The sequence below is a fragment of the Galeopterus variegatus genome, unplaced genomic scaffold (genome assembly GCF_000696425.1).
Source record: "Galeopterus variegatus unplaced genomic scaffold, G_variegatus-3.0.2 Scaffold626, whole genome shotgun sequence".
Classification (NCBI taxonomy): Eukaryota; Metazoa; Chordata; class Mammalia; order Dermoptera; family Cynocephalidae; genus Galeopterus; species Galeopterus variegatus.
The window spans coordinates 406,728-418,149 of NW_007726737.1; the positions used below are offsets into that span (position 1 = coordinate 406,728).

General features: G+C 45.2%; 1 protein-coding gene across 1 annotated transcript in view; it reads left to right on the forward strand.

The window, feature by feature from the left end:
• Nucleotides 1-4,561: 4,561 nt before the first annotated feature.
• PLCD4 (phospholipase C, delta 4) overlaps nt 4,562-11,422 on the forward strand; it is a 16,542-nt gene continuing 9,681 nt past the window's right edge. The window contains exons 1-5 of the mRNA XM_008570748.1: nt 4,562-4,583; nt 4,724-4,882; nt 6,295-6,523; nt 7,619-7,754; nt 8,318-8,549. Coding sequence (XP_008568970.1) covers nt 4,562-4,583; nt 4,724-4,882; nt 6,295-6,523; nt 7,619-7,754; nt 8,318-8,549 — 778 coding nt within the window. The remainder of the gene's footprint in view (nt 4,584-4,723; nt 4,883-6,294; nt 6,524-7,618; nt 7,755-8,317; nt 8,550-11,422) is intronic.

The following is an 11,422-nucleotide window of genomic DNA, read 5'->3' on the forward strand; positions in this document are numbered from 1 at the left end:
GCATCACAGAGCTTGGGAGGCATAGCTCACAGACACAGGACTGCTATCCTGCCCACGGTAAGAGCCTGGAGACTCTGACAAGCCTCTGTTCTAAGCTCTGTCCTACCTGAACCCCTAACTCTGCCCTCCAGATGCTTATCCACCCTGATTAAACTGTGCCCTAGACTCCTTTCCCCACCCCAACAGCTCTACAGGTCTCCCACCTTCTGGTTTTCTTTGACAATTACAGTTTTCCTCCCGACTGTGTCAACCACCCATTTAAATGAGAAACCTCTTAGCTATTCTGGGCTAGTGGCTGACCCTAGCCACTCCTCAGAGGTGAGCCCCACCCCAACAAGGGAGAAGAAAGGATTGGGGTAGCCAAGCTTTAACATAGATTCATTGACAGGTTGTTGAGGGTCGCCAAATGAGGATTAGTCTAGATCCATGGGAAGTCAGAAACCCGTTATGACTCCTTGGAAAGAGCCAGGGTTTGAGTTCTGTGCCTTGTTCTTTACCAGCTCAATGGGCCAGAGCAGTTTCTTGGCCCACCAGCATGCTGTGCAGGGAAGAGCACTTGCTTTTAATCCTGACTCTGCCATTAACTAGCTATGGGGCTTCAGACCACAACTTCCTAATCTGTGAGAGAAGAGACTTTAGGGTTTCCCAGACTTGCCTGTGTACCAGGTGTGCTTGTTAAAAATAAATATTCTTGGGGGCCGGCCTGTGGCTCACTTGGGAGAGTGCGGTGCTGATAACACCAAGGCCACGGGTTCGGATCCCATATAGGGATGGCCGGTTCTCTCACTGGGTGAGCGTGGTGCTGACAATACCAAGTCAAGGGTTAAGATCCCCTTACCGGTCATCTTTTAAAAATAAATAAATAAATAAATATTCTTGGAAACTCTGATCTGGTAGATTTTGGGTGGGGCTAAGAAATCTCTATTTTAAGACACTCTCCAAGGGATATTGACATAGCTGGGAACCTCTGGATTAGATGTACTATAAAAGAGCCTTCAAACTCCAACATTCTGAGGGCTATGACCTGTGACCAGAACCATTCTGTTCTCTTTATATGAACCAGATTAGGCATAATCCTCCCAGAAGCCAGGGAGTATACAAAATGATTCTCTTCCTTCCTGCCCATCAGAGAGACCTGAGAAACCCTGAATCCCACTGTAATGTCATTGGTGCCATTGGTGACTCTGCCAAAGTCCATCTCTAGGTAACATGAAGCCACTTGGAAGTTGAGGACCAAATATTGTTCTGCAGCCCTGGGCTACTTCCCATCTTAATTTGTGTCTCTGTTTTCCCATCTGTATTGAAGAGGTAATTATCTGTATCCTCAAAGATCTTGATATATGTGTCTAGGAGTTAATATTTAAGACCCAATCTCTCTTACTCTCAGTCTTCATCCTCTATGCCCTTGCCAGTGTCCCCACTCCCAAACCCTTTATTTCTTCTGTCCTCACTGCACCTGCATCAGCTGTGACCATCCTTCTCATCCTACCTTCAGGCACCAGAGGAAACACTAGGACCTAGAACACCTAGGTTCCAACTCGCATTCTCTGGACAGTTTGTTTAGTCAATCTCCTAGGATACAAGGAAAAGTGAAGCTGAGCAGAGGGGTGTCTACTGAGTGTCTTAACCCAAGTGTCCTACCTCCTAGACGACAGACTCAAAATCTTCAAAGGGGATGAGAATCAGAGCTATTGGGAATTAGTGGAGACAAAAGAGGAAAGCAACAGGAAGAGGTGATGGGCAGAAGGGACGAGGAGAAGGATACGAAGAGGAGAGAAAGGAGAGGCTGATCTAAGTGAGCAAATAGGGAGACAGAGGATCAGGAGGGAGAACAGTGAGCTGGGGAGAAAGGAAAAGGATGAGGTCAGGCATGGGATAAGGAAAGGAAAGACAGAAGAAAGAAAAGAAAGGCTATCAGTGGGATACAGGGAGAACAGAAAATGATGGAGGGGAGAAACAAAATGTTGATGTCCCTCATTGATTCCTGGTCTTGCTTCAACCCCCTGCCTAGAGAAGGCTCTTCCTAAGGGCAGTCTTGATGAGATCTCTGAGCTGGTTGTATGGAGACCTGGGTTCTAGTTCCAGTTCTGTCACTCATTAAGTGATTCTGGCAGTTCAGCTAATCTTCTAGGCCTCATTCCCTTTCTCTATAAAATGAAGCCCAGCTCTGACACTCTGGATCCCTGAGTTGAAACTGGTACTCTTGTGGCCATATGTCAGAGTTTGACAAAGGAGGAATGAATAATTTTCTAAGGCTGGTTTGAGAGGATGTAGTCTCCAAAATAGGGATGTCCAGGCACTTGGGCTTTCTTCTCAGGGTTCACATGTTTCAGGACCTCATTGTGAGGCTCCTGGACACAGGAAAGGTAATTATGTTTTCTCCCAGGCTGAACGCTCACCCCATCCCAGAGTCCCTATGCACCAGAGGTGGGAACTAAAGTTCAGAGAGGAAATAAGGCAGGATGTCGGCAAGGGAGATTAGACTTCAGCCCCAGGCCAACCTTGCCCCCCTAAAGTCTGAGGACCTAAGAAATTTAAGAAAGACCTGTTACTTCTTATTTCAGTCTTCACATAGCTTCTGTAAGCCTCAGATTCCAAACTGCATCCCCACCCAGAAAAGCAGAGATACTTTTCTTCTGTCAGGAAGCAATTTCTCTCTCTTTCTCTCTCCCTCCCCACCCCCACTTTGGGTCCCTTCTTCCATCCAGAGGTTTCTTCTGGTCTTACCCAGGTACACATATTCAGCCTTAACCAGCAAAATCTTTTCTTCCTGGAACTGTCACAAGACTGTTTCCTGAGAGAATGCTTCACAGTCTTTCCCTCACCCTGGGCACCTGCACATTGCTACTGTTTTAGAAAGCCAGGGCCAGCCCGTGGCTCACTTGGGAGAGTGTGGTGCTGATAACACCAAGTCAAGGGTTAAGATCCCCTTACTGGTCATCTTTAAAAAAGAAAAAAGAAAGAAAGAAAGCCTTCTCTAGGTCCTGTAGTTAGGGAAGCCATATTTTCAGTGGCTTCCACATTCTCCCTAAAGACTTAGTCACTCCTGGGTGACTTTATAGGTCTTCCTGCTAAAGAGAGACAGGACACTAATATGCTGTGTGACGTCAGACAAGTTAAGTCACATTTCTGGACTTCTGTATTTTCATCTGTAAAATATAAGGAATTAAACTGCACAGTGTTTTAATAGAACACTAATTGAATGATTACTTTACAGATTTAATTTTTTTTTTCAAATGGCTGGTATGGGGAAACCCTTGACCTTGGTGTTTTAAATTTTAAATTAAGAAACACAACGTAGTTCTATTCAAGTGTAGGTCCTTTTCTTATACAAAAGCACAGAGCTTCATGTTTCATGAGCTTTCTCAGTTTCAGCATGCTCTGGTCAAGAATATTTCTATAGGGGCAGAGCTAGAATCAATGTCGCCACATAGCAAATATTCTAGTTTTTGGTTTTTTGGCAGCTGGCAGTATGGGGATCTGAACACTTGACCTTGGTGTTATGAGCACCATGCTCTAACCAAGTGAGTAACTGGCCAGCCTCTAGTTCTTTTCAAAGGAAGTTTGTTATTAGCTACTAGGACAACTTAGCCAGGTCGTAAATTGGACAGCATTTATCTAAAAGGAGGTACTCTTTTTTTCATAGGTAGAGAAAACTTAAAAATGCAGTTCTGAGACTTGTGTAACTTCTTTGGCCCATTAAAACTGTGAGAATAAATGCTATGAAAAAGAATATAGAATATGCCTTCCATGTGAAGGTAGAAGAAGACAACTAAGTGTTGTGGAAGAGACAGAAGTACCACTCTGCCCTAGCTCTTTGGGAGCTGGACAATCTACATGGGAGCATGGAGTGAGCTCCCAGGATAGGGAAGCTGGGATGATTCCACCTAGAGAAGAGAAGACGAGTGTGTGGAAAGATTCCAGGTTCTGAAAGGGGGTAGCCAGCAAGATAGTGGTTCCTAATAATGAGGAGATGGGAAGCAAGCAAAGTGTGGAGCAAGGTTACCTGATGGATTGTGAGGTATTCAGAAGGAAGAGGATGTTTGGCAGATCCCTTTGTTTAGCCCTCTCTGGAGCTAGCCATGGGAAAGAGCAGAGGCTCTGGGATCAGACATATTTGAGTTTTTTTGTTTTTTTTTTTTTTAAATAAAAGATGACTGGTAAGAGGATCTTAACCCTTGACTTGGTGTTGTCAGCACCACACTCAGCCAGTGAGCGAATCAGCCATCCCTATATGGGATCCGAACCCGTGGCCTTGGTGTTATCAGCACCACACTCTCCCAAGTGAGCCACGGGCCGGCCCCATATCTGAGTTTAAATTCCGATCCTTTTGTGATTTGAGGCAGGTTTCTTAGCCTATCTAAGCTTTAAAGTCACCAAATTCAAATCAGAAGTAAAAATGGCTACAGACTATGTAGATGAAGTCACTGTCACATAGTTGGTATTCAGGATACACAGGTTTCCTTCTCTTCCTCCCTTGATCTCCAAGATTCACCCAAAGCCCTTTGTTCCTCCTTGCTCCTTTAGGTGACTCTGGCGCCAGCTGGTGGAGCAGTGGGTGATGGCATCCCTGCTGCAAGGTTGTGAGTATCCGGATCTGCAGGGGAAGAGGGTTTGGGGGACAGCCCAGGGAAAGGAAGGAGGCAGGACCCCTGTCCCAGAGGTTCTCCTAGACCCTCTACCCTGCCTTATGGCTACCTAGCCCCTGCTTTTGCTGGCCCAGGGCTGACCACCGATCAGGACCTGCTACTGATGCAGGAAGGCATGCTGATGCGCAAGGTGAGGTCCAAAAACTGGAAGAAGCTAAGATACTTCAGACTTCAGAACGACGGCATGACAGTCTGGCATGCGCGACAGGCCGGGGGCAGTGCCAAGCCCAGCTGTGAGTGACCTGGAGAGCTGGAGGTGGGCACATGGGTGGATAGGTCCCTGAGGGTCCCAGCAGCCTGATAGCAGGGGAGGGACCAGGGTGTGGCCTTGTGCTGTCATCCTACTTGCAGCTACAGCTGAGCCTGTGAAAGAAGATCATGACAGTACTTGTTTTATAAGGCTGGTATGTGGATTAAATTAGTTATTACATGTAAAGGGTTTAGAAGAGTCCTGGCAGGGCCAGCCCCATGGCGCACTCGGAAGAGTGCGGTGCTGGGAGCGCAGCAACGCTCCTGCCACGGGTTCGGATCCTATAAAGGAATGGCCGGTGCGCTCACTGGCTGAGCGCGGTGCGGGCGACACCACACCAAGGGCTGCGATCCCCTTACCGGTCACGAAAACGACACACACACACAAAAAAAGAAGAGTCCTGGCATATGGTAAGGCTCAAAACAATCATAGGTTATATATATATTATTATTGTTATTATTATTATTATTATTATTACCATAAGACCATGATCTCAGGCATCAGCCTGCCTGGCTTAAAGCCCTGGTTCTGCCACTTTCTACCTGAGTGGCTTTAGACAAGTTACTTAATTAAACTAAGCTTCAGTTTTCTCATCTGTAAAATGGGGACTACACAGTACCTGCCTAGTAGAGTACAGGAACTCAATGAGTTAATGTGTAAAGTACCTAACATGGGATCTGAAACCAGGATGCATTTAATAAATGTTAGCCATTAAGGTAAGCATTTTTAAATGTCAAGAATGCAACCTAACAGTGTGGATCCTATTGGCCAAACTCTTTATGACACCTCTAAAAATCTGATCACAGGACACATCCAAGAGAGTCTGCTTTAGAGACATAATCAAAGTTCACGATCCATACTACCCTCAGCTGAGGTAAGGAGATGGAAGAATTTCTCTGGCTCCCTCCTAGACATTTGGAAAGAGGAAGCACTCAAATCTGGAATGGGAGAACTGAACTTGGGCATAAAATTCTTTGGTGTAACTGTTTCTACCCTTCAACGTGTTCCCACTTGTCATTCCTGCTAGTCCTCCTGTGATCACCATCAGGTCTGGCCATGGAAGGGGACCGTACATTATTTAAGCTGAGGACACTGAGGGGTTAAGTCCTTTTGGTTTGTGTCACCTGCCAACTGGTGGCTAGAAGCCAGGTCTTGCCACTGCCAGGTCAGGCCCCTTGCCATGCTGCCTATGGAAACATCAATGACTTAGGTAGACTCCTGAATCCCAGGAGTCTGCATCTCCCTGTACAAATGCTTTTAGGACTCAACCTGTAGAGACTGGGGTTCCTTCTCTCTATGGCTTCACAGAGAAGGGGGTGCTGGTCCTTAACTCTTAGCCCCTGCAATTTATCAGACTCCCTTCCTCAGTGCTTCCACCTGCTTCTTTTCCGGCAGTTTCAATCTCTGATGTGGAGACAGTGCGAAAGGGCCATGATTCTGAGTTGCTGCGCAGCCTGGCAGAGGAGTTCCCCCTGGAGCAGGGCTTCACCATTGTCTTCCATGGCCGCCGCTCCAACCTGGACCTGGTAGCCAACAGTGTTGAGGAGGCCCAGATCTGGAAGCGAGGGCTCCAGCTGTTGGTGGACCTTGTCATCAGCATGGACCAACAGGAGCGGCTGGACCAGTATCTACAGGATGGAGTGAGAGTGGGGGCTGCGGTCACTGAAGGAGCCAGCTGCTTGCAAGACTAGGGAAGGTGGGGAGAGCTGCAGGGCTAGGGAGGTCCAAGGGTCCAGATGGCATGGGTAAGGACAGCTCAGACTGATGTGATGCTGAGGATACTGAGGGAGGAATGGATCTAGGGATGGCAAAGACAGCCAGGCAGAGTCTGGGAATGAATCAGGACCCCCAGGATTGCAGGAAGAGAAGCAAACAAGGTGCTGCTCCTGAGAGCTGAACACAAGATTTCAGTGGCATAAGCTACCACAAGGGTGGAAAGCAACCTCTTTGAGGGCTCAGTGGTACAGACTCACTTCAAGTCCTGGATTGTGTGCCAGTTCACTGATTCACTCACCATCTGTTAAGCAGAATGTATCAGGCATTATGCCATGCTTTAGGAGTACAAAGATTAATAAGACTCAGATATTGCTTCAGTTAGTGGAAAGAATGAACTTTTGTAAATAATGTAAGTGCCATAGAAGTGTTATGGTAGTTAGACTATTTGAGGGTGTTCAAAGAAGGATATTTAATTCTACACAAGGGTTCTGAGAAAGCTTCAGGGAAGAAATAGCATGTGAGCTGGGCCTCGCAAATGAATAGAATTTGAGCATGAACAGAGGAAGAGGGAAAGACACATTCCAGCCTGAGGGAACAACATGAAACATGAAAAAAGCCCAGAGAAAGGAAATTTAAGAGCAGGAGCAAGTGGGACATCAGAGAACAGGGAGTTGCTGAGTCTAGCTAAAGTACAAGGAAGACAGAGATGTATTGAGAAGACTAAGTTGGGCCCAGATCACAGGGGCAAAGGGGATCTTAATTTCTATGTTAAGGAATTTGGATTTCTTTCTGCAGGCAACAGGGAGGTCCCTGAAATCCCCTGAGCCATGTAGTCTTTGGATAGATTGGTTCTTTGAAGAGATTATTCTAGAAGCTTTGTGGAGAATGGATTGGCATGGGGGAGAGACTGACAGCAAAGATAGGGAACAGATGTCAATGAATGAACATGCTCACATATCTGCACACACAAACACACACATATAGTACTTTTGCCTTGACTCAGACCTGGATGGCTGAATGACTGGTTCCAACGTGGAGACAAAAACCAGGATGGTCGGATGAGTTTCCAAGAAGTTCAGCGGTTACTACACCTGATGAATGTGGAAATGGATCAAGAACATGCCTTTAGTCTTTTTCAGGTGAGTCTCCAGGGGAAGGATTTGCACAAACCAGCCAAGCCCCATTTTCACTTGGCCAGAAGTCCTCTGAGCCCAATTAGCAGCACTTATTTGTTGAATCACTACTATGTGCCCTAGCACAACACCAGGCTCAATGGGAAGTGTAGAGCATGATTCTTGCCCTTCAGTCTTGTTGGAAAGATATCATAATCCTATGAAAGGTAACTATCAATGTTATGTTGGACCTAAAGGACATCTCTGTCCATGACCAGAATTTCACTGGTGCCTAGTACAATGGAAAACCCCACCTGGAATGTGAGTAATTAGGAGGAGGGATCTTCTAATCTCTCAGGGACCTTTGGGAGATTTAACTCTTTCTAGTTGAAAATTTTTTCTAGTAGCAAATGGTGTGGCTGAAATTTTGCATTTTACTTACTGAAGTAGCTTCTATGAACACTAAATGACAGCTCTGTGGGAGAAATATGTTTGGATCTGTCAGTAAGATTGGTCTTACAGGGCGAGTCAAGATCATAAAATTTTCTGTTAAAGGGTTGGGCCTCTCTCCCCTAAATCCTCTCATGCAGGCAGCAGACATATCCCAGTCTGGGACTCTGGAAGGAGATGAATTCGTACAGTTCTATAAGGCATTGACTAAGCGTACTGAGGTGCAAGAACTATTTGAAAGCTTTTCAGCTGATGGGCAGAAGCTAACCCTGCTGGAATTTGTGGATTTCCTCCGAGAGGAGCAGAAAGAAAGAGACCGTGCTTCTGACCTTGCTCTGGAACTCATTGACCGCCATGAGCCTTCAGACAGCGGTAAGTAGAACCAGGTTGAGAGGCACCGAACATTGGAGGCAGGGAGGGAGGCTTATAAATGTCCAGCAACAAGCAGCCTTCTGCCTAACATAGGGAAAGCTGAGTCCATCCCTATCCTGGCCAGCTGCCCAATCATCTCATTTAACCACTCCTTCCAAAGAACAGCATCTATGTCCTGCCCAGACAGGATAGGGATCTCCTCTGTAAAACCAGTTCTCTCAGAAAGATTTCGCAGGTCGCCTTTCCTCCACTGTGCTTGTGTTTAATATCCTTTACTTTCGGGAAATTCTTCATGCTATCAACTTTGTCCTCGGTAGAAATGGAAAACCCTTAGTCCTCTTGCTTTGGCCTCTTCTCTAGTGCAAATGATTCCTTTTCCTTCGGTTCCCCTTCATGGTTCCTGTTTTCTGTACATTTATTATTTTTATTTTATTTTTTGGCAGCTGGCCAGTTGCTGTCCCTTTACATGCTGGCTCTCTGCCCTTTCCTGGTCTTTCTTCAAAATTTCCAAGTTGTTCTTGATTTTCTAAGACCCTGACCCAGGAAGCTAGTCAGCCCCTGCCTGGGAGAATGATAAAGAGGCCAATTACAGTTGGCCCTCTGTATCTGTGGGCTCCACATCCATGTATTCAACAAACTGTGGATCGAAAATATTAGGGAAAATTGGGAGGCTGGCTGGTTAGCTCAGTTGGTTAGAGCATGGTGCTGATAACACCAAAGTCCAGAGTTCAATCCTTGTACTGGCCAGCTGCTAAAAAATAATAGTAATAATAAAAATAAACAAACACAAATATTCAGAAAGAAAACTGTGTCTGTACTGAATATGTACAGACTTTTTGCTTGTCACCATTCCCTAAAAAATACAATATAACAACTATTTACATAGGATTTGTATTTTATTAGGTATTATAAGTTATCTAGAGGTGGTTTAAAGTATACTGGATAATGTGCTTAGGTTATATGCAAATAGTACATCATTTTATGTCAGGGACTTGAGCATCTACAGATTTTGGTAGTCAAGGGAGGTCCTGAAACCAATCCCCCATGGAGAATGAGGGACGACTGTACTTTTAACGAGTGGAGCTAAAGTATACCTTCTTTTGTCCTCAAACTTTTCTCCCCTTCGCTCATTCAGTAGACTCATTTCCTGCCCTAAATTTCCTTCAGAGTGTGAAGAATTTACATCAATAACAAATGACTTAGAAGGCCCTTTCACATTCTTCACTTCTTTAGTTCTCATTGCAACCTTATAAATCAGCAGCAATAATCTTTATTGGGCCTTTGCTAAGTATCCCATAATGCACTAATATCTCTGCATGACTTTTGTCTCCTAATCCTTCTGATGACTTGTTGAAATGGGTTCTGTTATTAATCTAGTTGTATTAAAGAGTAAAACTGAGATTTAGAAAGATTAAATGACTTGCTCAAATCCAACAGCTAATAAGAGAGGAATTGGGATTCAAACCCAGATCATCTGACTTTTTTAACTAGTGCCTCTCTTTAGAATAAGGATAAGAGATGGGATAATTGAGACAAGTGATCCAGGTTTCCTGGGTCTCAATTCCCACTCCCTTTCATTCATTCATTAATTCACTACTTCAGCTAATGCTTATTGAGTGCTTATATCAGGATCTACGGTGGGCACCAGAGATATCGTAGTGCTTAAGTCAGACAAGGACACTGCCCTCATGGAACTTAGAGTCAAAAAGAAGTGACGGAATCAGTGATTACAGATTTGTGTGGGTGTTCAAAGAATGGAGGCTATAAAACAATCATTTCAGAAAATGAAATTGAAGAGGAATGTCAGAGGGTTAAGGAATAGGGTCTTCTGTTCCCAGTGCAGGATCCGGTGTACATCAGTTACATTTATTCTCTCCCAACCCCTCTTGGTGTTCCCTCCCCTTGCATTTAACAATCAGATACTATACTTCGGCTGCAGAATGTAGTATCAGTCAAAAGACCTGGTACAAGTCCCTACTCTGCTTCTACTTAACTGAGTAGCCTTGGGCAAGTCACTTAACCTCTCTGAGACTCAGTTTCCTCATTAGTGAAATAATTGGTGATCAAATGAAATAATGCACATGAAAAGTATCTGGCAACTGTGGACTTACCTGAATGATCTGAGTTATTACTGTCAAGAATGAAACTTCCTGCCCAATTTCCTGCTATGCTCCACCATCTCCAGGTCTTGTCCCGGAGCAAGGAAGCTTGGCATGAGAGTCAAATTGTTTCATCTCCCAAGAAAGCCTCCCAACACAGTATTACCCTCGGTGAGACTGCACAGCCCAGTAATGCAGGGCATGGCACTGACACCTGGCTGCCTGGGTTCAAATCCCAGCTCCTCCACTTACTGTTTGTGTGACCTGGGGCAAGTTACCTAAGCTCTTACAGCAGATTGCATTGTATCTACCTCATCATGTTAGTGAGAACATTAAGTAAGATGCTTCATGTAATGTCCTTGGAATAGAGCAAGTGCTCAGTAACTGTTAGTCATCGTTGTTATTATATGAAGATTATCATGCTGAGATGGGTGAGAGCTATGGAGAGAGTAACAGGGCTCTTCTCTCAGTGAGAATGTAGTCTAAGGGGATGTTGACAAATGCTTCTCAAAACACCATATGGGAAGGCCGGCCCGTGGCTCACTCAGGAGAGTGCAGTGCTGCTAACCAAGGGCACGGGTTCAGATCCTATTTAGGGATAGCCGGTTAGCTCACTGGCTGAGCGTGGTGCTGACAACACCAAGCCAAGGGTTAAGATCCCCTTACCGGTCATCTTTAAAAACAACAACAACAAAAAAAAAACACCATATGGGAGCATTGATGGTCATAGTTGGTGGCAGCTACACTTCCCAAGGTAGAACACAGGCACTTTGG